The 26944-nt window shown below is 37.7% G+C and overlaps 1 protein-coding gene across 1 annotated transcript in view; it reads left to right on the forward strand.

Annotated features, from left to right (window-relative positions):
- The window catches only part of PKIA (cAMP-dependent protein kinase inhibitor alpha), a 43821-nt gene extending 18664 nt beyond the window's left edge, over positions 1 to 25157 (forward strand). Inside the window, exons 2-3 of the mRNA XM_066564103.1 lie at positions 17550 to 17727; positions 22614 to 25157. Of these exons, the coding sequence (XP_066420200.1) occupies positions 17577 to 17727; positions 22614 to 22693 (231 nt within the window). The 5' untranslated portion in view covers positions 17550 to 17576 and the 3' untranslated portion in view covers positions 22694 to 25157. The remainder of the gene's footprint in view (positions 1 to 17549; positions 17728 to 22613) is intronic.
- The last annotated feature ends 1787 nt before the right edge of the window (positions 25158 to 26944 follow it).

The raw sequence follows: 26944 nt of genomic DNA on the forward strand, positions 1-26944 counted from the left end.
TATTCTTGTCTTCATATAATATCCTCTTTTGAATGTAAGACTCAGAGAATCTGTGCATGTTTACAGTCCAGTTGTATCTTTTTTAAGAAAAGGAAAAAAAATCCTTCAGTATTTCTTTTTCTTGGGGAAATTTTGATTGAGTTTGATATTACTTTCTGTTGACCCCATTAACTTTTGAGGTCCCTTAAATGGCATCCTGAAGCAGGCCAAAAAAGGGGAAAACTTATGTAAAATAGCTTTAATGACCCTAAGAATCATCATGTTTTGTAGTGTGATAGATGTGGAGTTTCAGGCAATAGCCAAGTTTGACTTTACAGATAAGTTTGCTTCATTTGGCATACAAGTCAAATGGCTAAAAGATTTGGAGCAATTTCCAAAAAACATCTTGTCACACGTAGATCATTTCTGTCTGGTTACAAATATGTTAGTCCTGTAATGACATCATGAAAAATAGCTCTGTGGAAAGGAGGGGACACATGTCAAGACATGTGGATTCAGCAGTGCTTCACACAGGAATGTAGCACCCAGAGTTTGTGAGTCTTCATCCAAAAGTTATCCCTGGGGAAATAGTTTTCTATTGCAGTTAGCCTTCCAGATTCTTGATTTTTTTTTTTTCCTTTCAGTGCTTTGCATGTTTAAATTTTTATATTTCATAATTCACTAGATAAATGGTTTTTGTAATTTAGTTGATTTTAATATTTGAGTGCTCATGTTTGAATAACCTTTACAGGGAGTTGAGCAAGATGAGGGGCAAAATACAAAAGGAAGAAAGTATTGCTTGGTTCTGAAACTTGTATTTAAAGATATTCCCGACAAAGTGTTAACAAGCAAATTATTAAGGGGGGGTAGAAGCATTTTGTGCAGAAAGATTCAAAAGACTTTGAGGCTGAGCATGGTATAGTTAAGAGATGTGTCTTACCAGAATGTTCTTTCATTCAGACTGCTGAAAAGCTTTTCTGAACTGAAGATACATCGCCTTTCCATTTTTATCTTGGCTCTGAATTCATTGGAGTCAGATGAAAACAAATATGGAATGTTATCTGCTGTGCAAATATCAGTGCTATTTGTTTGAAAATACTGGCAGTGTTTCTCTTGGATCATGAGGAGGCTGTAGGTAAAAGGTATGTAGTAGCAATGGAAAATTTTGTTAAAGGGCAGGGTAGAAAAGATAATTCTTGGTGGTTGAGATAGCAAATTTCAAATGTATTGCACTAAAAGTTAAAATTTTCTTACCTAAAGAATACCTGTGGAGTATATGTTCAGTGAAGCTTTTAATCCTGGTGTAAATAGGCAGGTTAGAAAATGTGGGCATTAATTGATTAGGAGGAGGAAAAAAAGGGTCTTTGCCTTCTCTCTTCTGCCCCTCTGTATTTCTGCCCTTAATGTTTTTTACCGTCTGAATGAACTTCCGACTGAGCTGAAATCTAAGTGGGGTTTTCTTTTCATCAGTGTTTGGTCTTGAAATTTGCATTTTATCTTCAAATTTCATGGGTGGTGTCCTACATTTCAACATTACATTGAGTCAAATTTTTAGAAGTGATAAAAGAGCTTGCATTTGGTAGTTTATTTCACTACTTAACCCTAAATACTTTATAAAGATTAGTTCATACAAATTTCTGAATCATAAGGTTTTTTGTAGTGCCCCATGTTGGTCACCTGAAACTGAGAATATGAGTCTCTATATACTCTAATTATTTATGCAAACTTGGCATATGGGCAAGTATTGTCTTTTTACCTATTGTTCTTTTGGAATGTTTACTTTATGAACAAGCTAATCAATGCTTAGAGTAGACCCAAAAACAAACATGTTGCTTCTTGCAGTGTGTTTGCATTCTTGGCACTTCTGGCTCTTCTGAGAAGCATTAGTTCAATTGAATAATATGGTGTGATATTGAAAAAAAACTTGTCATTTACTTTCTATAGTGAATGCTTTCTTGGAAGTAGCTGTTAAGTTTGAAAAGCTGGTATATACTCCTCTCTTACCTTTCTTGGTACAGAAACCTTAAAATGTCAAAGTTAATCTTGTATTAATATTATTTAAAATAACAGAAAAGATTCATTGTCCTCTCTCATGTAAAACAGGGCTACAGTCTTGGGGAAAAACACATCGATTCTGGTGCTATAAAAGTCCCAGCTACAGTGATCATGAGCACTGAGGTTCTCTTGGTCTGTGATGGTAGAAGCTGGTGACTAGAGAATAGTGCCTTAGTGACTATCTTTCATGGTGTTAATGTGCTCATCCACATAGCCTGTGCTTGGAAAGAGGCTACCTCCTATCAGTTGTGGGATACCAGGGTGAGATCCTTACATGGTTGTGATTTCTAAGTCTTAAGTGAAGGAAAGTGACAGGAGGGCAGTCTCAGCAGTTAGTGGAGTTTAAGGAAGACACTGGAAAACACAGTAAGTACTTATGGTCATTTATAGCCACTGAGTATCTTCTAAAGGACAGGAATTTTGTTGTTGGGTAGGTGTTGGTGGTGAGGTGCCTTAGGGCAGCCTCTGTGGGGAAAGGGTTGTCCCTTGCTAGACACAGATCAAGTCTGCTCCATGGATTTACTGCAGGATACAGCTGAACCCCTCAACCAGGACAGTGGTGTCTCTGTGAAAACATATTTAAGCAAGGGAATAAAAAAAACCTAAACACACAGGTAGAGGAGAAATAAAGATAGTGAGACACAGCACAGGGAATACAAAGGTTGCAGGAAAAGGAGGAAGTGGATGTGTTGCTCCAGGCCCCTGGAAGAGACCACGGTGGAGTAGATAAAGAAGTAGGTATTTGCCTGCCAGTGTGTGCCCCACCAGAGCTCCCTGTTTTTTCCTGAAAGAGCTCCAGCCCACACTGGAGCCTGTGGGAACAGCCCTTGGGAAGGACCATGTTGGAGCAGAGGAAAAGCGCTGGAGCAGGGGAAGAGTGTGGGGAGGAAGGAGCAGCAGGACCATCAACTGTTAGGGAGTGATGTAACTGCACATTCCATTCCTGTCCCCTTGGGCTGCTGCTGGGTGCTGGGGAAGCCTAGAGCAGTCAGAAACTACAGAAGTAAAGCTGAGCCTTGGCACAGGGGTATGAGGGCAGCTAGGGGACTGATGTGGAGGGAAGGTGTTGGTTTAACTTGTCTTTGATTCTATTATCCAAACTGTTTTAATTGGCAGTAAGTTAGTTTTCCCCAGGTTGAGTCTGTTTTGCTAGTGTTTTGCTTATAATTACTACAATATCTCCCTGTTTCTATCTCAACCCACTGGTTCTTTACTCTTTCATCTTACCATCATCTCCCTTGTCCCCCTGTGGAGGTGGAATGAGAGAGCAGGGTGAACATCAGCCAAGGTCAACCCACAAGTGGTTCTTTAAAGCTAATTATTTCACAAATAAATAGACAAAGGTTTGGGATGTAAGGCAGTTCTCTTACAGTTTATGGAAAATCTACTAAGCTTACAGACTGTACTGCTATATATGTCTAGATGAAGGTAGTTATGCAGATGGAGTGAATATTTAACGATGCCCATCTCAGCAGGTATACCTACATATATTTACATGGGTAGATAAAGTCATATTCAAAGCTCTCTAACCCTGAACACTCAAACTGTTGCATGGGAACATTACTGGCTTCTACCAGTTTTCTCTGGTGTTATGGTCCTTCATGGTTTTCTAGGTATAAAGGTGGATAGCTGTACTTGGGATGGGATAGAGGCTTAGAGATAGCTGTCAGCATCCCAAGATTTTTGCCAGTAGGAATGACAACTATAAAATAAATAAAAATCAGTCTCATCTCTGTCAGGAGACACTTCAAGTTGATTTTCTTCCTTGTCAGTCTGAGACTCTATTTGGGTTTGTTTTCATGCACTTTTTTACTGTGCTCTGCCCATATGTCTTTTCATTGTCTCCCAATTACTTAATTATTTTATTCTCTTTAGTGCTAAAGTCTAGCTTTACTCAAACAAGACACTTCCTTAGTGACTATGAGATGTGGATTTCATTGCCTCTGATTTTGAGCAACATTTTTTATATTTTTACCTTCTTCCTCTGAATTTATACCTGCAGCTTGCCTTTTATGGGCAATATGGTATCCAGGAATTCACATCTGTGGGTGCTTCTTGATCTGGAAGGGTTTTTCCCTGTGCCAGGATTTAAGAATTGGAAGTCTTAAGAAGTATTCTGCCCACATATGCATTCTTACTGTAAGCAGACAGCTGGTACTTCGTTTCATTATCCACCAGCAGGTAGTAAAAAGGAGGAAATCTGCAATTTACATGGCCCTGAAGCTCAAGTAAGCTGTTCAAATACAGATGGATTTGTGTAGTCTGACAACATGAATTCCTCTCAGGAATTTTGTAAGGGGTTCTGTAAGTTCTTCTGTTTCTGCTTATACCTGTATGTTTATGCTCATAACCAGAAAATATGGCTTACACTTTATTATATTTTATTGAGTTTATGCATATGTCAGGAACTGAATGTTCAGATTCTTCTTAGGCTTTTCTAACATTTCTTAGTGGCCAGCAACTTCTGTGAAAGGGAGAGTTTCAAGGCAGAAATTGAGCTGCAGGAAATATGTGTTTAGTTGGATAACTTTTCTTGGCATGAATATAAAATGTCTACTGTATGTGGTTTTTAATAGGCCATCTTTTAAAGTTATTGAGCAATTTGTTAGAGTTGGCTGAAATCAATGAGCTGTGTGAGAGTCCAGAAAATTCTACTTTGTTTATATGCTTCCATCACTGCCTTGTAAATTGCCCAGATTGGCATTTTCTTTTTGTAGATGAAGAACTGGGACATTAGATGACTATGAGTTAAGTATTTGAGCTTTAATTTCACTTGAAATTGGGGCAAAGAGAAATATTTGACCATCAGGTTCAAAGCTGTAACAATGATTCTAAGCAGCTGTGGTTTGCAGAACTTTTATGTTCCTCGATTGTGGCTGGGTATTGTGTTTGTCAGGGTACCTGGGTTTGCCTCTAGAGATGCATCTTAAATCTGAGTGTCATGGACAGATTATGTAATGCAGCACAATTGCTAATTAAATATTAGTCTATGCAAGCCAATAATTAATTTTTTTTAGGTTCTATCTAGTTCCAGCACATGGAAACTTATCAGAAAAGTACTCTATAGTGCATAGTTTTATTGCATAGTTTTCAATACAAAGTGTACAAAATGATCCTAGGTGACAAAGGATTATTTGGCAAGAGACGTAGTTTCACTTTTTTCCTCTTTGTTTAATTAAATTCTTTTTTAAACATGGACATGCAAAAAAGGCTGCTAAGGTTCCTATCTTCAAGCATATTGTGGTAAATATAAGGGATTTCTTTTGTCTAGGTTAGAAATTATTTGGCCTATCTTTGAAATGCCCATAAATACTGCAAAGTATAAAATACAAACTGCACATAATAACAACAGATTTCACCATTATAGCGTCTTTATTAATGCTTTCTTCTCCTCCACCCGATTCTGGGTCATTTTTGAGGTTTCAAACTGGTTATTTGCCACAAAGGAGATCCTTCCAAGTGTTGCTGCGCTTCAGGTCTTGCTATCTTATCTTTTAAAACAGTATTGTTACAGATATGAGTCTGAGCTGTACTGCTTATGTGGTTTTAAAGAACAGAGCCTTGAAGTCTGGGAGAGTCCCACTCACTGAACCTTGCTGACTCATATTCTTGGATAGCTTGGCTATTATGCATGTATGTGGTTATGCTAATGAATATGGAAAATTACCCCTTTATGCCACCTCCTGCATTTGGTTTTGAGAAACCGTCCACTCTGTTTAAGAAAAAGTCATCTTTAAGACTTAGGATCTTGCAAATAGTATGAAATTGCTGCTCTCTTCCCCCTCTTCCTTTAAAAGGCTGCAGGTGGACTTGCCTCTGCAGGGACCTTAATTTAAACCTTGCTCCTATTTTCTCTGTCTCTGACAAACATCTTTATCACAATTCTGGACTGACACGCTGCTCTCTGTAGATGCAACTGCTGCTGAACATGCTAAGGTGAACAAGAGAGAAAAAAGAATAAGAGGTAAAATATTTCCTTTCATTAAAATATTCTGGACTGTTAAACCTCCTTGCTTTGATCCCTCAGCCTGGTGTATTGTAAGACGTTTGGCCCTCTGGAATTAATCAATGATGTTTTTAAGAGACTTGTATTTATATTGCTCTATGTTTTTTTACAGAAATTAATTAACCTTAGATTCCCAATTATGCCAGCTATAAGAAAACAGAACATATTTTTCCACTCTTGAAGCAGGAGCACTAGAAGGTTGTAACAAGAAAAATGCTTTTGAAGGCTGGAAAGATTGAAGGTTTCACAGGACAGTTTCTCAGGGGCTGCTTGAAGATACATCAAAAAGCAAAGGCAGATCCGATTTTTGGCATCCATAATGTGATTTTAAAAATTTGGAACCTTGTCCTAAAGAATTATGACATCAACTTATTTGATAATAAATTGCAATAGAGTATTTGCATATGTGTTCATTCTGTTGAGATGATTAACTTTATATTAGACTCTGTATAAAGAGGGTTCATTTTTCCTGAGTAGTGGGTGACATACTCTACATAGAGAACTTTTTTTTTCCCTTAAATGAAGTAAAATAAAACAAAGAACAATTAAGAATTTTTTCCCTCTGATAAATATATGGCTCTCATACACAGGAATAACATCTGGCAAAAATATAGGGATATTTTTGATATTTACCTCTCTGTGAAAATGCAGCAGGTATGTCCAGAATTTTGCAAGCAATAATATTCTTTGTTTTAATCTTAAGTATCTACCAGTACTTCCCAGCTGACCACTATCTAACATTGTGGTAATATCAGTGGTCCATTATAAAGAATCTGTAAAGTATTCCTGCTGGAAACAAGTCTAAAAAAAGCACATTTGAGACAATTATTTCAGGAAGCCCTAAGTAGGCTATGCTGTTGCATAGCAACAGAGCCAGGCAGTCCTTAGTCTCTAAAGTAGTCAGTGTACACATGGGAACAGAATGCAAAAATGATGGAAACCTTGAAAAATGTAAGGCTGAGAATAGGAGAAACCAAAGTAAAATGATATACAATATAAAATGTGAATCTGTTTTGTGAGGTATAATATATTGAACTGCTTTTAAGTTAAAAAAACTGAAATGCTGTTAGCCAAACTGTTTGCTTTTTTTTTTTTTTGCAGCTTCTAGATAGTAATTAAAAGGCAGAAAGTCTGATGGCTGAGAAAACTAATTCAAATGTAAAGTAGGTTTTAAAATGCCTTCCACAGGACAAAAAAAAGGATGGGAAAGGCAATTGGTTATTAACAAATCAAAAAGCTGACCAGATAAACCAGGAATGTGAATGTCTTTGTGCCACAAAACATTAATCAGTATTTTATAAATTGCCTTTTCCATCTTTTTTTTTTCTCTTCCAGGCATTGAAAATATACTTTAGATGTCTCGTGTTCACAGGTCTTCAGGCTAGCCCAGTGGTATTTATCTTTGCAAATACTGAAAAATGTGATGTCATTGGGTATATTTTTGGAAACTCCAAGCTTGCACGTGAAATGTGAGATCTTCACAGAAGCAAATCATCCTATAGCAGCTTTATTTTTTTTTTGAGAGGTAATTGATTTTATTAAAAGCAAATAGGAACCAATATTTAATATTTAGAAGTACATGGTTGTGGTTGATCTTGCTATCAAAAAAAGGCAAATCCTTTCCTTTCAGTACAGTATTTGCCACTGCCCGAAAAGAAACAGTAATAAGCTCAAGCTTTTCTGTTCTGGATGCTGCAACACATACTTTCTTGATGAGTCATGACTGCATGATTTTAAAAGGTAATCACATGCAAACAGTTGAGCTATTTCACCAGAAATTGCTGAAAAGATATGTAATACAACAAATGCTGCTTCTGTTTAGTAGCTTACATTACCCTAAAGATTTGAGAAAAAGTGCCTTGGAGGGGGAACAGCTGTTTGTTTTAATAATAAGGAAGAGTTTAAGGACAACTTAACTCTAGAGCATTTAGATAGCTTGAATATTTGATGGCCAGACTACACCATTGTACTGAAAGATTGAAGAATCCTAGCAAATAGGTGTGGAAGGAACCTTGTGAAAATGCTGGAGCATCCTCCTGTTATAAATGCTAAGTTATAAATGCTGTCATGATATTGTTATCTAGACATTTTCTTCTTGCTGTTCTAACTGCATGCTTTCCCTTTCAAAGGCTTTGTTACCTGCAGACAGCTGTTGTAGATGCTGTAAACATATCAGTCAAACTGACAGAGTGCTGAGCATCACAAAATGCAAACTTCAGCTAACTTGGGGATGGGAGCGACCCATTGCAATGGGGGAGCCAAGCCCTGCATTCAAATCAGTGGCCCTGTGTCAAGTCCCTGAGTCAAGTTATCCCACTGGTAGCTGTTTGGTAGGGCAGATGGAAGAGTCCACCACAGTCTTCCTTTTTGGTTGTAAACTGGTTTTTCTAACTGAACTCTAATTATCTAAGGTGATTGCTGCTTCCTCCCCACCTCCAAATACTTTTTTCTTCATGTCTAGTCTTGTTCTGCAGATGGACTACCCTGTCAGGATCGTACCTCCCCACCTGAAATCTGATTCTTTCACATCCTTATGGTGTTCTTACAATGCCATCATATTCCCCTAGCCCAGCACATGCATAGATAAGTCCTGGCAGTGCTCATTAATATCTTCTTGCTAGCCATTACCTTTACTGATATTTTAAAACAATGAAGAGCAAGCTCTTACACTTTGCATAACACAGCTTTATTTTGCATAGCAAAGTATTTTACCAGATTGGGCATATGTTAATGTAGAAGAAATGGGCTGCATTTCTTGGCTTGTGACAAAGGAGCATGAATCTTCATGTTAGTTTCATGGTTTGCTGTTAGGAATTGCAACAATTGTAATGAATTACTAAGGCATATTTAGCCATTCCAATCTATAGTTCATCTGAGTATTTGAGCCCTTATAAAGAAATGGAGGCTGCCTTGTGCTATGGAACTATGTTTTGGAAAACAGAGCTGGTTCCCATTTGAATGGAAAAGTGCACCACAATGTACTGCATACAGTCTTTATGCCACTTCTTTTTTGTTTGTTGAATTTTTTGGTTGTGTGGTTTGGTTTTTTTTTGTTTGTTTTTTATTTTTTAATGAGAATGAAGGCTTTCCCTTTTGTTTGTTTGGATTTTGTTTTGTTTTGTTGGGGGTTTTTTGAGGTTTTTTTTGGGGGGGTCATGTTGGTGTTATTGTTTTGACCTCAAAAGCCATAGTACTAGTTAAGTAATATCTAACAAAATGTATAACTGCAAAGTAAAAAAAGAGAGATAGTGAGAGAAATAGCTCTTACATGGATAAGCATTTTATGGATGCTGAATTAAAAAATTCAATGGACCACAATCCTTTTAGGGCATCTAGAGTTAGGATTCACAGAATCATATGATACCAGGTTTGAAGGGGACTTCAAGGATCTTCTAGTCCAACCTCTCTTGGCAAAAGCATCTGTAGACAAGATGGCCCAGCCGCCTGTTCAGCTGAATCTTATAGGTGTCAAATACTAGGGAATCCACCACTGCCCTGGAGAGTTATGCCAATGGATGAGTGTTCTGATTGTGAATAATGTTCCTCTTGTGTCCAACTGGAATCTCTCCAGTAGTAACTTGTACTCATCACCCCTCATCTTTTCCATGGGACTTGTAAAAAGGGAGTCTCCATTTTGTTTCTAGCCACCCCTTAGATGTTGAAAGATGGTGATAAGGTGTCCCCTAAAACCTTTCCTCAAGGCTGAACAAATGCAGTTCGCATGGTCTAAAGATCTCATTCTTAGCCCCTTCCCACAGCATTAAACTTCTGCCAAAAATTGGAAATCTGTCCCTAGAAGACCCTTTTTTTAGTGTCTTCCACATCACTGCTTATATTGGAAGCCACCATTGATTGGAAGGCTCATACCTGCCTGTGGGTAATTCACAGAATTATCTTGCTATCAGAGCTTCAGTTAAAAGTTTGCTAAACCTGTGTTTTTGTTTTTTTAAGTGGAAAGTTGTCCTTAAGGAAGACAGTGGCTCACAGCACTTTGGCTCAAAATATTTGCAGGTTACTGATGATGACTGTTCAACGTTTTGGGAGTTTTTTCCCTATGAAGCTGTATACAGCCTGTTGTATGTAGGAGTGACTAAAGGAGACAAAAATAGTCACTGCAGTGCTTATATCAAGTTCTCTAAGGAACAGAGTCTCACCTAATGAGACCTGTGTTGATCAATACCTTTAAATTACTGGCTGTGAATGCTGGCACTACTGACAGAAGTGTCTGAGAGAATAAACTTGATTACAGCACGAATCCTGAATTAAAGGCAAGGTTAGGAGCTTCATGAGCAAAGCCCACACAAATTTCCCTCCCCCCTAATCCCCATCCCCCCTACTAAACATCCTGATCCTGAGCAGACATCAACTTCACATTTCTACAGCAATTCTTGTCTTTTCTGCACAGAGTGTTTCCAAGCTGCCAGTCAGTTATGGGTTCTCAGTAGACTGGTCTTTTCCAGTAACCCAGCAGTTGAGGAAGAGCCCGTTTTTATTGTTGAGGGGTGATTTTTGTGTCATAGTCTTCATGACAAAAATTATTATTTCATCTAACTGTTAAGTGCTTCTGAATTGCCATATAAAGACCCCAATAGACAGGCTTTCTCCAAAGGCTGAAAACAGTCCTTTTGAACACTGTATTTGTTCAGTGTAGTGTTCTTCTGCCTGTGTTCCTTGGTTCAGAGCAGCACAGCATTCTAAGGTGCTGCATACCTGGCCTCCTGCATCCTCCCAGAACCTTAAAACATGGACCTCCTTTCAGCTCAGATGGATGTGTGAATGCTCAGCAGGGCTGCCGGGTGTGTGTCGCGTGAGGAGCTGAAATGCTCTCACCTGGTTTTTGAGTCCTTTATCTCTGTGATTATAAGGTGCTTGCAATGGATTTAGTTGTTCATAGAGAGTATCAGAGTGTCCTGAAACCACTCTGCTCCTTCCCTTCTGAAGCCAAGAGGTTCATTCACAAGTTGCAAGTAAAAAGTCACACAGCAGTGGATGCCTTTCCTCACAAACACATTGCCTGCCATTAATGTTCTTTAGGTTAGGCAGTGAACAGTGATGGTAGATTCTAGGTCATCCTCTTCTGCTCCCTAACATAGTGTCCCTATGTAGATATTTAAATTTTGTGATTAGTTTCTTCCATAGGGTGTTAATTTCAAAATATCAAAACATCTGTTGTTATTTTTTAATTACTTCCTGAACCATCAATGATCTCTGCGCTGTATCTTTCCAGAGAACTAAGGTCCTTGAGGTCCTTGTAGTATTGTTTTATTGGTTATGTTTGCTTTTTTTTTTGCTTTTTTTTTTGCCTTTTTTTTTTTTTTTAATTTGCTGCTGCTATTCCACTGCCCAGTTTCATGGAACACTGGAAGCTAAAACTAAATCTGTGAACTCACAAAAGTGGTGGATGATAGACCAAATTCTTATGGTCTTGGGCGTAATGAAATTTGCTTGGGCAAGGACATGGTAAGAACTGTAACTATTTGGCTTTTAGTTCTGTATGTCTCTTTAGGAAAACTGCAATTTAGATAACACAAAAGGAGAACCTATTAACTGTCTTTGTGAATGATCTGCCTGTATAGGTTGTGAGCTGAAGGATATCTCACTTCATAGTGCTTTTTTATGCAGATTTAAACAAGTTTTTGGGGTTTTTTTCTGAATAAAATCTCAAGTGTTGATTTTCTTAGTTCTGTTTTATTGTTTAACTAGTTGAATTGCCTGTTAATTTCTGTTAAGATCTTAGTAGTACTAGGATGGCTATGTATAGCATGTGCACCCTAAAAGTATGCTAATTGTCAAATGCAAGTGACCTGTTCTGCATTACTGTTTCAAGGAGCTGGTCACTTCAGAAACATCAGACAGAAAAAAACTACATGAGTGATTTTCAAAGTGCAGATTGAAATACTGCCCAGCTTTGTATCTTGCATTGTTATTAATATTTTCTTTCATTTGCTTTCAGGAGTTAATTCTATTTCTCTGTTCATCTGTGTGTGCAAAAACACATTGTTGTATAACACGATAGAACCTCTGTGGAAGAAAAATGCTTTTGTTAAATTGTTCCTCTGATATTGCTTTCAGCTTAGAAGACCATGCATAAGGTAGAAATCTAGCTACAGATTGCTGTGGAATAGGCCTGGATCCTCATTGGAAAGAGCCCGCTAGCCCTGTCTCTTAGGCTAGATTTGGAACCAAAATTTATTTTAAAAGCATAATTATACATCTTCTCTAAATCAGACATGCTATTAAATGACAAATTCTCCTTTTTTTTTTCTTTTTTTTTTGTTCCCTTGTGAAAGCTGAATATAGATAATTACATTTAAATAATGTGCTGATCGTGATACAACATTTAGCAGCCAAAGCCTGGGAGAGATTTATTTGAAAATCTTTTATTTGATGCTGCCATTAAGCATTGATGGAGAAAGAGCGGGAGCATTGAAGGATTTACCTCTTAGCCTTACACTGCAGGTTTGCCAAGAAAATGGCAGCTCTCTGGTGCTTGCCAGCAGATGTGCCAAATTCATAGACAAGCTGTATGTATGTCAAGTGCCTGCTCTTGTTCTGTCTTCCTTTTGAAATAATAATGAAACCAGTTAGCACAGGTACTTCACATTCACTTGGGCTTCTTTTAGGTATCTAGTCCCTTAAACAGACTTAAGTTCAACAACCCTGGGTACCTCTAGCCCATAAGCAGTAGAGACACTGATTTTTAATTCATGCTGGTATACCACATAATTTCTGTACTTTTCCTCCCAAACCCTTGAAAACAGTGGCACTGTGTAATACTGGGTTTCACTGAATGATTATAGAACACAGTCAAATTTGGATTACGTTTGTGAACTCATCAGTAACTTTTTAAGATTTTATTTTTTCAGTTACAGAGATTTGACTGTTATCTTCTGAGACTTGTGGGATAACATTTGCTATATATAGGGGGGAAATGGAAAATTTAACATAAATTGATTGTGGAGTTAAAGGAATATTCTGGTAAATTTCTGAAAACACAAATACTGATCCTTTCTGTACCTGTTAAATTATAATGTTCTCATCATAGAATCATTAAGATTGGAAAAGGCCTCTAAGATCATCAAGTCCAACCATTCACCAAACATCACCATGTTCAACACTAAGACATGGCCCTAAGTGACACATCTATGCATCTTTTGAACTTTTCCAGGGATGGTGATTGACCACTTCCCCAGACAGCCTGTTCCAAATCTGGCCACTCTTTCAGTGAAAAAAGTATTCCTAATGTCCAATCTAAACTGCCCCTGGTGCAACTTGATACCATTTCCTCTCATCCTGTCACTTGTTACTTGGGAGAAGAGACCGACCCCTGCCTGGCTACATCCTCCTTTCAGGCAGTTTAGAGTGATAAAATCTGTCCTGAGCCTCCTTTTCACCAGGCTAAGCACCCCCAGCTCCCTCAGCCACTCCTCACAGGAGTGCTCCAGACTCAGCCCCAGCTCTGTTGCCCTTCTCTGGACACTCTCCAGCACCTCAGTGTCCTTGCAGTGAGGGCCCCAGAGCTGAGCACAGGATTTGGGTGCAGCCTCTGTACCAGTGCTGAGTACAGGGTGACAACCACTGCCCTGCTCCTGCTGGCCACAATGTTTCTGATACAGGCCAGGATGCCACTGGCCTTCTTGGCCACCTGGCCACTCTCTGGATCATGTTCAAGACATACTGACCAGCATCTCCTGGTCCTTTTCCACTGAGAAGCTTTCCAGCTGCTTTTCCTCCAGCCTGTAGCATTGCATGGAGTTGTTCTGGTGCAAATTAAGGACCCAGCACTTGGCCTTGTTGAACCTGTGCTTGGCATCCTCCTTTTCTCCTTCTGCATTCCTTAGATACTTACTCTACCCCTTAAGTTCAGTACAGAATATTCATTAACAATACAGGCATGTCTTGATAGACTGGCTAAAATCCAAGGTAACAACTCTACCATTCTCATCCTCTGTAATTTCTTAAGTAAATAATTTTCAGCACAACTTTTTGTGAGGAAGGAGTTGGGAGAGGAAAGAGAAAAAATTCTAAGATACCCACATTTCTTGATGTTTATGAAATTGAGAATCTGAGGAAATAAAAGATGCTGTATGAAAATCCTCTGGGCTGTAATGCAAACTCTAACCCATATCAGGCATAGTGACTCTATATGGGAGGGAAGGTAAAGCACAGCTGGGGGGGATTTCTGATGGGATCGTATCTTATGAGTTACTAAGGAATCCAATCTTCCAACAGCAGGTTTCATTAATCCTTATTCTCCTAGACCTTCTTTCTTCGGTTTGCTGGCTCAGTTGGCAGAAACAGTGAGGTTTGCAGCCCTCTTGTTTCAGTTTAATTTCACATAGCAGAGTACTGGTTTCGCAACTTTTTGAAAAATTTATATTCATAGAATTAGCAGGACTGTCTTTAATGCAGGAGTACCTGTTAATGCCGTTATTTAGGAAATTCAAATTATATTTCACAGAGTTATTAGCAAATTCCACTCCTTCCACAGAGACTGAAGGGGAAAAAAAGATTTTTTTGAAGTGAATCTTAATTCCTTAATGACTGGTTCAGTGAATAAGTACAAACTGCTGGGCACTGAGCCATTCATTGGAAGGGGAGCTCTTGGGTGATGTCAGTGTAGTTCCATATTTATGCAGTAATGTCTCAAGATAATGCCAATACAAAACAGAACGGTATTTGTTATTTTGGAGGAGACACAGACAGGAAAATTTGGGAGTGTCATAAATGTATGTTTGATAACATTATTTTTTGATCAGAATGTTGTTAGTAATCCCATACTGAGCATACAGAAAAGAACATTTAAAAAGTTCTCTACAAGCACATTTTTCCATGCCTTTATAGCTTGTTTTGTAGCTGAAACTAAATAAGCTTGAGATTTCTCCTGATGTTCTCCATTTTTATGGAATATTTCAAGAGCAGTATAATCTTACAGAATATGCTGTGGAGTGCAGTTTGTACATCCAGGGAATTTCTCATGGAGTACAACCTGGGTTATTTTGCAAGTCTTGCAGCCCTGCAGCTTGTTCCACCTCAGTCATGGTCTTCTCTAGTTATTCTGGGCCTGATGCACTCATATGCACCTTTCAAAGAAGAAAAGAAAACAACTCTGTGGTGGTTTTTTCTATGCTAAAATAAATTAATGTCTTCATGGGGGTGATAGCTACGGTAACTTTGGACTGGTCCTACACTGATATGAAATCCAAGCCTGTAATACTATTGATTGCTTTCATGGTTTGCACTTCCTTTTCCACAAGTCAGTTGCAATAAAAAGCATGCACAAATATAAGGGATTTCTGCTTAAAATCTTTTAGTCTCTGATTTTGGTGAATGCTATTCAGTGAATGGGTCAGATAAGTCTGAAAACTTGTGCTGTTTTCTGATAGAAACTGTCCTAATTGTTTCCCTTCACCTTTGCAAGTTCCATGCTGCATTACTACATGGTTGATGTATTTGGCATTGCAGTGTCTGCACCTTGGGCAAAGAACAAATGGTAGGCTTCTCACTTGCTTCAATATTCTTGCAGTGTTTCAATAAGAGGGCAGTTCAGAGGAAGAAATGCACGTGGTCTCATTCTCGTGCAGGCTTATGTTATTAAACAGAGGCACTGCGCTATTTTATGTGTGTCAGGCAGGCTTTCAGTCAATGCTGACCTCTTTTCCCTCCCTAGGTGGTGGTGTTAGGTTTTGTGGGTTGTTTTTTTTTTGGTTGTTGATTTGTTGGAGTTTTTATTTCTTTGTTGGTTTGGTTTTTTTTAAGCAGTTTCCTGTATCATAGTGGTTGATCGTAAAATTAGCCTGTCAGCCATTCAGTGTTTGGCATGGGACACCAAAGCTTGATAGCAGTGAACTTCTTTTCGAGTCAGTCAGTCTTGCAATGATACTTGATGTAGTTATATTTAGACTAAATAAAATATGGTGTAGAACTCTTTTCTTGGCTTCTCACACACATCATATATACACCCTCATACAGCTGACTGAATTTGGGGAGGTGAGGAATGGAATGAAGATGAGGAGTGAACAGGGTTTGTAAAGTTATTCAGAGGTGAGGGTGGAGAAGGATTGGCTGTTGTCTTTTTTGTATCTATTTTTAAAATAAAAAGTGTTTATAAAAAATGAGGGGTTTTTTTTTTGTTTATTTGGAGAGAGAAAGCTGAACCTTTTGATGCTGTTAATGTTTGTGATGACTTCAAGAGCTTCTTCAGTGTCCAGCACCTGCAGTAGGAACTGATTAAAAAGATTTATCAATTCTATGCCAATATGAAGTTTTGGCTACTTTAGTAATAACAGCTAAAGCCTCTTGCTGTAGGCGGCTGTGAGTTGCTGCTGGCATGGCCATGTCCTCTGTCTGCAGTGTGCAGAACCAGAGAAATTCTGCTTAAAATGAAGGAGGCATACAACTGTGGGGGAGCTGCTTTGGTTGAGTAGTTCTGCAGTGTTTCTTCTCTTTAAAGTACTCCTCTAGCAGAAAGCTTCCCTGATTCCCCTATGACATGGAAACATAAAACATGAGGAAAGCATGGTTGCCTAGCATTTTGCAGAAAACCTAGACACGTACACATGAAACTACTGTAAAAGCAATGTGATCAGTGAGAGAAAGTGCTCCTCCCCATACTCTTTAACATTTTATATGCTAGGAAAATAAAATTCTACTAGCTTAGATCTGTAACATATATTGCAGCAGAGAGGCAATTCTTTCTCCTACCAAGATTGAAATAGCATATTGTATTTCCTGTATCTTTGTCAGGTCTTGCATTAATGCACATCATCACATTATTCCATAATGACACAAGAAATAATTGTTTTCTAATGAAAAGAAGTTCTGAGATTATACCTAGCTTACAGAGCACTGCTTTCAAACCTCTGCATTCTAGTTTAGCTATTCTGCTTGCTCTGGTAGCATGTCTCCCCTCATTTCAGGACCATTATGGTAATGCATGTACATCAGGGAAATTTCCACACCAAAATAAATTAGTTGAGCCTGAAGAGGTCTGTATACAATGCCAAAACTAATACTAACAGGAAAGAAAATATACAAAACATAACAGTGTCTTGTGTATGAGCACAGGGTTCTGCACACAAAAGCATTATCAATTTGTACTTTCTTACTCGTTACACTCTGCTTTTTGTAGAAAAGAACTTTGTTCCACCCCCTGCCTACCTCCTACATCTCAGCTAATATTAAAAGCAGAGACAACTCTGTAAAGGAATTATGTTGCTGAGGTCATTGCTTTTATAAAGTACTCACTATCACTTTATGAAGCATGGAAAATGAAGTTGGTTAAAATACTGTTGAATACAGATGGCATAAAATACACATGCTGTTTTTGCTTTCTACTCTGTTTCTTCTCTAATTTCTCCAAATTTTGAGACTGGCTAACCAGTAAAAGAAGATGTGTCAATCTACCCTGTAATGGGAACTTCTAGTTCTATTCCTAATCCATGAAGTCATCTGATTTTCTGGTGGTCTAAGTGGTGGTTTTTGTTTTTCTTTTCTTCCTGCCATCCAGGTACTGCTATGTGGATATTTGTTAGCAATGACTGATGTGGAATCTACATATGCAGACTTTATTGCTTCAGGAAGAACAGGTAGAAGAAATGCATTACATGACATCCTTGTGTCCTCTCCGGGTGGGAACTCTAGTGAACTAGCCTTAAAGTTATCAGAGCTTGATATAAACAAAACAGGTGAGTATGTTCTGGGATTTTATTATATTTATTTAAAACTAAAATGATAACTAGTACACAAAGCATGGTTTATGTGCCCACATTATTCCCTTGTTCCTCAGCAGAAGAAATTTATTTTTTTTCTAATCAATATGGGTTGCCTGCAATAAGAATCACTGACTTCATAAATGGAAAGGGTGACTATTTGCAAGTACAACACATCCTTGAATAAAGAAAAGTTGTTCTGCAGTGAGTGTCTAGTGGCAGGGTCCAAATCAGGATAAATTTTATGAAAATTAGAGTATAAGGAAGAAAATAAAGAAGTCTTTATTAAAACCCAAGTCTGCATAATATCCTTTTGTGCATCGCTCTGATTTGAGGCCTGTAGGAGAAGCCATATGTTTGCTGAAAGGTTGTTGTGAAATTAACTTTTTTTCAGCTGCCAAAGGTCAAAGCAATAGGAATGTATTGATGTTTGTTTTACCTGGATCTTTTTTTTTAGTAAATTGTCTCTTTCACTTTTCTGCTGATACTTCTCCTTCTTTTAAGGTGACAAGCAGTAATGCAATCCTAAATCTTTAATATTACCAACATTTTTAAAAGGTTCTGCATATTCAGTTGAGAGGAGGGAGGGAGAATGGACCTTACATGAAATAAAAGTAGCAATATAACTGGGTATTTATTTTTATGTTAGATGAATAGCAGCTAATGAATAGATCTTACAGATATTAGCCTTTTTCAGATGTTAGGGAAGGCATGGTTTTACTTATTTTAATAATAGCAGAAGATAATAAATGCAGCAAAGAAGAAACTGTTGGTAAGCAGTTGCCCTGTTTGTGCACATGCTTTTCTCAGAGATAAAGACAAGAGTTCTGAGAGGGAGTCTCTTCACAGGACAGTCACATGTGGGCAGCATGGTGTTGAGGTGGCTGTAGTGCTGTTTTGAAGGAAGGCTTCTTGTTTTGGCTTCGGGACTAATGTGCATCCGAAGTCATTCCTTTTGCCAGTTTGGGACTTAGAGATTCTATATGCATGCAGGTCTAGCTGGGCAGGGCCTTTAGTTTATTTCTGTTTAAAAAATGCTTTATCAGTATGTGTGTAGGTGTGTCATTTTATTTTAGTGGGAACAGGTGTAAAATGTTGGAAAAATAAAAAGTAGGTGCCATTTGAATGGCATAATGCCAACGTTCAGTCTCAGATTTACACTTATCAAAATCTTCTTTGATCTTGTCCATTTAGAAAATAAAAACAGTCCCTATTTTTAAGTTAAACAGTGGAGTTCTTATAAGCCAGAAATGTATTTTCAGGAGCCTCTTTAGTTCTTCTTGATGATCCCTTTTGAAGCCCAAGTAACTTAATCAATACAGAAAAACATACAGAGCTGTTAATAAAATTACCTTAGATAGTAGAAGCACAGAAACATCTGCATACTTCTTCAGAAGGTTATTCAATTTCCATTAGATAAAATAAAAGCACATTTAAATTCTGTATTATTAGTACAACTAGGGGCCAAGTAAAAGCCTCCAAAAATTACTGGAAAAAGGCATTGTCTTACCTAGCATTCATGTGAGTATTAGTGTATTATCACTTCATGTCATTCCAAATCAAGAGAGGCTAAAAAATATTTTGCATGTAAAATCCCAGTTCAGAATATATTAATGCTTGTAGGATTCATATGTGCATCACATCTGACAGGATTAAGAAGAAAACACATTTGGGGGCTATATCTTATTTCTTTCAAGGTGCATGTCAAACAATTTATGCTAAGTACAACTTAATTATATAAATATAGACATCAAGTTTCGATTCCTTCCTTTTATTCCTCTTACAGCTGCATGCATTTTCTTGCAAAACTGCAAGTGTGTTTGCTTTCAACTGCATGGAGTAATGGCAGAGTAGGATAATGCAGATGTTAAAGGAAAAAAAAGGTGGTTATAAAACATATGTAAATTAAGCTACCCGAGCATATTTAGTACATTCACTTTGGAAAGCCTGCAGATAAGTTTCCTGTAAAAAAACAGAACAGCTTTTAACAGCACTAGACTTGTTCAAAGACAATGTATTTTTCTGTTACTCAGTAGCTGATACCTGAGGTGAGTGTTGGTTAATCCCTTCATCAATGAGCCAATGACAGATAATCAAGAGTTTACTGCATAATTATGTGTAATAAGCATAATTACTGTATGACACTCTCCCTTCAAAACAACTGTCCCAGTTTTCTTTGTCCCATAGCAAACTAACAATCTGTTATTATCTATGGAATGGATATATTTACCAAACACCAAAATACAGGTTCCAAGGTCTGTGTCAACACGTTTTATCTGAATTATGTAAAAGCAACACTATGTAGATAGCAAACTGGAAGAGAAATCCTAAGATAGAAGCAAAAGGAAGATTTTTAGCAGGGAAATCAGCAGGTAGCGCTCCAGCTGAACGCTCTCAAAGTAACCAGTACAATCCAAGAAGCTTGATCTTGCAGGTTGTAGCTAAATGAAGTGGTGAAGTAAAAGTACAATGAGGAATGAGGACAAGTCTCTGCAGATCTAATCTCTAAACCAAACTACTGCTTTTCTAGGTGCTATAGAAAACAGATGCTTTTCTAGGTGCTATAGAACACAGAAAGGGACATCTCCTTGTAAAAGTTGTAGTTGTCCAAGCATCTACAAATAATGAGGGTAATAGGGTGTTAAACACCTACATAACCCAAATGAAGAACTGGCTGTAGAAATTAGTGAGTGAAAGTAATTGATTTTAGTCCATGGTAGAAATATTTTGGGTGTAAGCAGGAGGAATAGTGATAGACACTGTAGAGTCAGTAATGTTACAGGAAGAAAATTGAGTTAAAAGCTGTACATTAGCAGGAATGGTAACTCTAGCCAGCTGACCTACTCACACAACTGTATTGTGGCTCAGGGTATTGTATTATTTAGTTTTGTTTCTTTTTTTAATACTGCCTGATGGTTTCAAAATGCTGTGTAAAAATTACTATCTTGCTCTTGAGAGTTTCTAGCCATCAGGTTTTAAAGGAAGAACAGCCATGTGCTTAGTAGTTTTGGGATTCTCAGAACTTAAAAGCAAATTTATCCCTGTAAATATATTTTAAAGACTTTGGTAGGAGACTTTGCCAGTAGAAAGAAAAAGCTGGTACCAAGATAGTGTATTATAGATTAAATGGGTTTAGATTAATGAGTTTTTTCAGCAAGTTGAGAAGAATCTTTAAAGAAGTGGTATATTAGAACCTTAGTGCTCTTTTCCTGGGTCTCTGTGTTCTGTGTTTGACACTCAGGTAGTGAAATGTTTGGGCTTTTTGTCCAAGAGTGATATTTCTTTTAAACACAAATGCCTTGCAAGAGTGTTTTTTGCTCTTCAGTTTTGGGACTTTTTCCCTATTATTTTTGTTAATAAGATTTCCACCAGGAAAGTTTGGCTTGCCCATGTAGTAGTAGTCAGAATAAATGGAGGGCAGAGAGGCAGAAAAGAAATTACCCCCTGAAATGACACTCATCACATCTTCTGCAGTATCAGAATAAATGTAGGAGGTTTTTAGAAAGTGTTTAGACAACTGGGGCAAAAGGGATTTCTGTCTAATAATAAATAATCACATGTAGATCCATCCTGATGGAATCCTTTCCAATTTGAGAGGTGAAAGTGAAGAAGAGTTTTCTGGGAAAGTGCCTTGTAAAACAATTGTGTATTTACTACTCAACCCATAATATACAGAACAAACCTCACTGTTTAATAGGTAATCGACTTTCCATGCAACTTTTCATCAGGTTGAATGTGATAGTTCACAGTATCTTTTGTGGCATTTTCCTTTTTGTTTTTTTGGGTTTTGTGGCATTTTCCATTTGCTTTTTTGTGCATGCCTACTCAGTGCATGCACAAAACACAGCTGTCATGTCTAAGTTGTTTGCAATGCTCTTTGCAAGGCAAAGAACTTTTTTCCCCTACCAGTGTGCCCTTTCTTCTACACAGAAAAGAGAAGGCGTTTATGATGCTTATTTCTATAAACAGAAATAAATCTGCAGATGCAACATGTGATCTGAAATGAGGAAACAACAAATATCTGCACTGAGAACCCTGCCTTCATTCTAAAGATCTATAGATTAAAATTAAGAGGCACTGCTACATCTATCTAAACCTCCTTACATGGAATTTTCTTCCCTTATCAAGCTGTTTCCGTACAAATTACTCCGAATCCTTTCAACATACAAGAGAGATGTATGTCTTAACTTTATTCCTTGTTGTGTATCTATAGCTGATCAGTCCAGTGTTCAGGGACTTGTCTCACTTCCAGTCACCTTCCTGTTGCCTGAACCTGTGAGGTTTTTAATTGTTATATAAAATACAATACTTTGCATATAGATAGTAAGTGTATGTAACAATGCTTTTCTTGGCCTTCTTTAGACAGTGAGTTGCCTGCTCACTGTGCCTCTGTAGGATGTGAGCTGTTCCTCAGGTCCTTCTGTGGTTTGCAGTTTGAGCTGGACTGAACACCATGGACATGATGCTGAAAACAGATGCACAGAACTAAAGTGGCTTTAACAAACTATTGTTTTTATTGAAGTTGCATCTCTTTGTAGCAAACTGTTCAGATTGGTGCAATAAGGTTTTTTCTCTTACACTGTTATAGCATCATAGTGAAGACATTTTCAAAAATACTCTACTGTTTTTGTTAAAGCCATTAATTTTTAGCTACCTTTGGTATTTATTTAGTGATACTTGTGATTGCAGCTAGGAATTTGCATCTCAAGAGACACTTTCTAAAAGTATGGCTATCTTAGTAGTAAAGAGTTTCATATTTCAGTTTTAATTTCTTTTTACTTTGTTTTTCAAGCTGATGGATGAACAATCAGGATTCCCTTTATTTTAGGGTGGATTACTCATCCTTTTTTCCTGTCTTATAGAAGGAGAAGGAGATGCACAACGAAATCCAAGTGAGCAAACCGGGGAGGCCCAAGGGGAGGCAGCAAAGCAAGAAAGCTGACATCCGACTTTGACCGAGTGGAGCAGCTGCTGGATGTTTTCAGGCTACAAGAGTGTGCTGGAACAAATTTGTTTCCATGAGCAAGCTGGTAGAAAAGAAAGTGCATGTGTCTTCACTGCTGGAACCCACTCAACACAATGCTAAAAATCTGGGTACAAGCTGTGACAGAAGACAGAATTTTCTCTACCTCTGTCATTAGCAATGGTTGAACATGTATTGATTTTTTGGGATAGTGTCATCAGATGGATCCCTTCATAATGACTACTCGATGGGAACACTTTTAGAAAGTAGAGCAGGTAAATCTTGTAGCAAATGGCCTTTGAAGCATCAGAGGATCTAATTGTGTATCTTAAGCAAAGGCTTGTGTGATCCTCAGAGTTTAAAATTCTCTGGCCAAAGTGTTTGCCCATTATAAGAACTGTAAAGAAAGCACTGTTTTTAGAACTTTGCATCTGTTTTACAGCTCTGTTATTTACAATGGTTTTTGTATTGTACGACTTAGATGCTCCACACTGCCCCTTCTCAACTGCTTATGAAGAATATTTCTGTTACTGTGAATTTTTCTACCACACGTTTTGAAAGGGCTGGTTTTTTGCATAAGGTGGTGATGTGCACATGATAGATCTAAACATCAACTGCTAAATTGATTATGCCTAAACCTGAATGACTCAGCAACACTCGAATTTGTTACTAGATGAGCCTTCAAAACGATTTGTTAATGTGAATACTTGAGCGTGTGTTGTGTCCTTGGTACAGTTTTGCCACTCACCTGTAGTTAGTTGCATATCAGAGACTCAAATTGAATCTTTTATGTTATTCTTACCCATTTTTCTAATTTTGGTCCCAATTTCTTAATCTTTCTCTGAGATATTTTTTTAAAATGTTATTCCAAGTATTTTATTGTTACGGTAGTTTTAAGAATACATTTATAACCTTATATGGGTTAAAATTCAAACTAATTCCATGGTGCTAGAGGTTTTCCTGATTCACATTGTAAAAGATAGGCCTTGTTTACACATGGGAAAATAACTGGCATAGGTTATCACCAATTATGTGTTCTGAAAGGAGTTTTAGAATGCAGTATAGTCCAATGAGTGGGTCCTGGGGTGGATCCAGCCAGGGGTTGGATTTTTACTATTCCTTGCCTTTGCCTCAGTTGATCAGGCTGTTGGGTTTGCATAGCCAGTAGCCTGCTACTGATGCACCCAGAACAGCCATGTGCTAGTAGAATCTGCTACAGTAGCCTTGTGGCTTGGAGTTGGAAAGGGAGGCGGGAGACTTGGCATCTAGCACCCAAAGACTAGATTTTTTCCCATTTCATCTATTCCAAAATGGCAGTCCAAACTGGGCCTTCATCAAAATACCAGGATAGCTTGTCCATCCAGGACATCACTTAAAATATCTACAGATTAATAACCTGTTCTGCAGTAGCTATTGCTGATTGATTTGTTTTTCCCCCTTGTCCTGCCCCAATAGACAAGGCCATTCATGAGGCTGAATGCTGCAAAATGGGGCAGCCACACCTCTGTGTGACTAAGGTGAGTGAAGAGAGTGACTGATAGTAAACCATGGCAATCACACAAGCACCAATCACAAGGTCAGAAGATTTGTTTTCTTTTATTAATAGGAGGTGATGTCACTTTATATATAGTATATATATTATATATATTTTTGTGTTGTTGGTTTCAAATGTTATGCACTTTTTAATGTTTGTAAACTTTTACTAATGAATAGTGTGATTGCTTCCTGAATATATTAATCATCAGTTAACAAAACATCTTTGTGGCCACAGATGTTTGTTTCTACCATATGTATCATAGTACTTGTCACCTGAAAATTTTTTGTGAGATATGTGGAGGGAAAAAACCCACTTCTGATCAGTATTATGAGATCATTTATTAGTGTTAATAAAAACAAGCCAGCCGTATGCTTGTGGCTCATGCGTGTAATATTAACTCTCACCTTCTGGTGTTTGGAAGCTGAATGCCTTGCTGTCTTATTAGCTGTCAAATGCCCTATCTTCTTGGTAAGAGAAGTAGTCCATTTGCTTTGGAAATACTGTTATCCTTAAACAATTCTTACTCATTTGTTTCACTTGGTGTTCCTTTCAAACTTAACACATTATTATTGACCTTTTTTTTCATTTTCCCTCCCCCTTTCGATCTTGCATCAAGTCTTCAAGCTGAACTGGTTGCCCTTTGTCATGGACTAGTTACTGTCAATCTAGCACAATTGCCAGAAGGAAATAGGATTCTAGAGGGTTTTTTATAGTGTTACGTTATTGACGATCCATGAAACATCATCAGTAAAATGTTGCAGAAAAAGCAATAGTGAAATAAGTATTTACAGTATATTAAAGTGATGGTTTTCCTTATTTTCCTTCACCGCTTTTCTTTATTTCGGTATATTTTCCTTCTTAATTCTTTTGTGTTGTTAAATAAAATTCATTTCAGCCTTTCCTCTCTATTTTGTACCTGTTTCTTCTGTTTCTCCTCTTTATTTTTCTTGTTTTTAAACTAATTATGGTGTCTTTTGCGGTTTTTGAAACCGATCTCTTTGTGATGGAAAATAGCGTTAATTTTAGTGGAGTAAAAGGCTATTTATGTTCCTCTTCCCCCAAAAGTGTATGAGTGCTTGATTTATCACTTGAACTGTGCTTGCTGTCTTAATTTTGGATATTTCTGTAGCATCTACAAGCAGGCCTCACTTAATGTAAATGTGGTTAGTCTGTGCCAAGTCACAGCACTGTAACTTGAGTGTTATTATTGTTACCAAAGCAATTACAGAGGAGCTACTTTAAATATATTCACACCTTTACTTCTGTGTAATCGCATCATATAACAGGGACACTGATTGCAAAACCAGACTTTGACTGGGTTATTTTTGCTTTTGTTAGTTATCTTTTTCAGTTCACCTGGCACTCTGGCTTCTATCCCAGTATCTTCTTTCTATTTACTGGTGTTCATGATAGTTAAATGTCTGTTTAATCCATGCTTACCTTAGAAAGATCTTCCCAAAAAGCTATATAGACACAACAAAGTTAGGTCTGGAATATCAGCGTAATAGAATACTCTTTATCCTTAAAAGGTTTGGCTTTGCTTGGATGGTGGTGGGTTTGTTGTTTAGGGGTTTTTTTACAGTCTCTTTAGACAGATGTTTTCAGTGCTTTGGTCACTCTGAAGGTCCATCTCTGAAAAAGTCTCTGCATTCACATTCTTGTTTCCATAATGAAGTCTATGGCCATATTCATTGCACTTGCAGGGTTCAGTTCCCTGTCAACTTCAAACAAGCAGAACTTTTAGCACCATAATAGGACAGAGATACTGCCATTTCTCTCTTCAGCTTATTTCCATTAATGTTGGCCATGTGCTTCAAAAAGCATGTGTTAAAAGACAGCAGCAAGCACACACATTTGTTACTTCATCAAACCATCATTTTAGAGCCAAAAGTTCACCATGACCTTTGATAACACAATTACTGCATGGGAAAAAATGTCAGTGTACTTGATCCTCATCTGTGTAATTTTTCTTGCATTTTTTTCCAAAATTTTGAAATGGAAAAAGGTTTATCCTCATAGGAGTGCAAATGGATAATTAATTATCTGGTGCCTAGGAGGAGCAACTACCATGTGGTTAAGATGGAAATTCTACAGTATGAATGCCTTTCTCAGCTAAATTGGAGAATTTCAGGTGTTCTTAATGTTTTAATTTTATGTTTCAGAAACATCACTGAATTTTGTTCAGAGAAAAGTCTGAGAGCTGCTGTTGAGACTGAGCACAGTGTAGTAACCTCAGATTTGACAGTTTGCCTTACCTCAGCAGTGTTCCTGTGTTGCATGCTGTATTTTTGCTGACTTGTTACTTTGTTTTGCTCTGCATCTCTTTCTGGCTGGTTTGTTTTTGTTTTTTCGTGGTTCCCTAGTGTAAAATAATACCCTAGAAATACACGGACTGCTATATTATTGTATATTGACTGACTAAAGTCTTGTAGAGGAAAGACTGTTTCACTTAATCTTTTTGGTCAATGCACAGAGTGGGATTTGTTTCAAAGTTCTTTTCAGGAGAGAAGCAAGACAGCCAGGAAGGAAGTTTGAATTCAAGAAGACAGGCCAGCAATATAAGGAGGATATCTTTTCTTAATAGCAAGGCAGGTGGGCCCAGTGCACAAAATAGCTTCCTCCATCGTACGATGAACAGTTAGGATGTGTTTATAATAGCTAAAAAGAAGACAAATTCTTCCAACTTTAGGTGA

This window comes from Molothrus aeneus, chromosome 1 (genome assembly GCF_037042795.1).
Source record: "Molothrus aeneus isolate 106 chromosome 1, BPBGC_Maene_1.0, whole genome shotgun sequence".
Lineage (NCBI taxonomy): Eukaryota > Metazoa > Chordata > Aves > Passeriformes > Icteridae > Molothrus > Molothrus aeneus.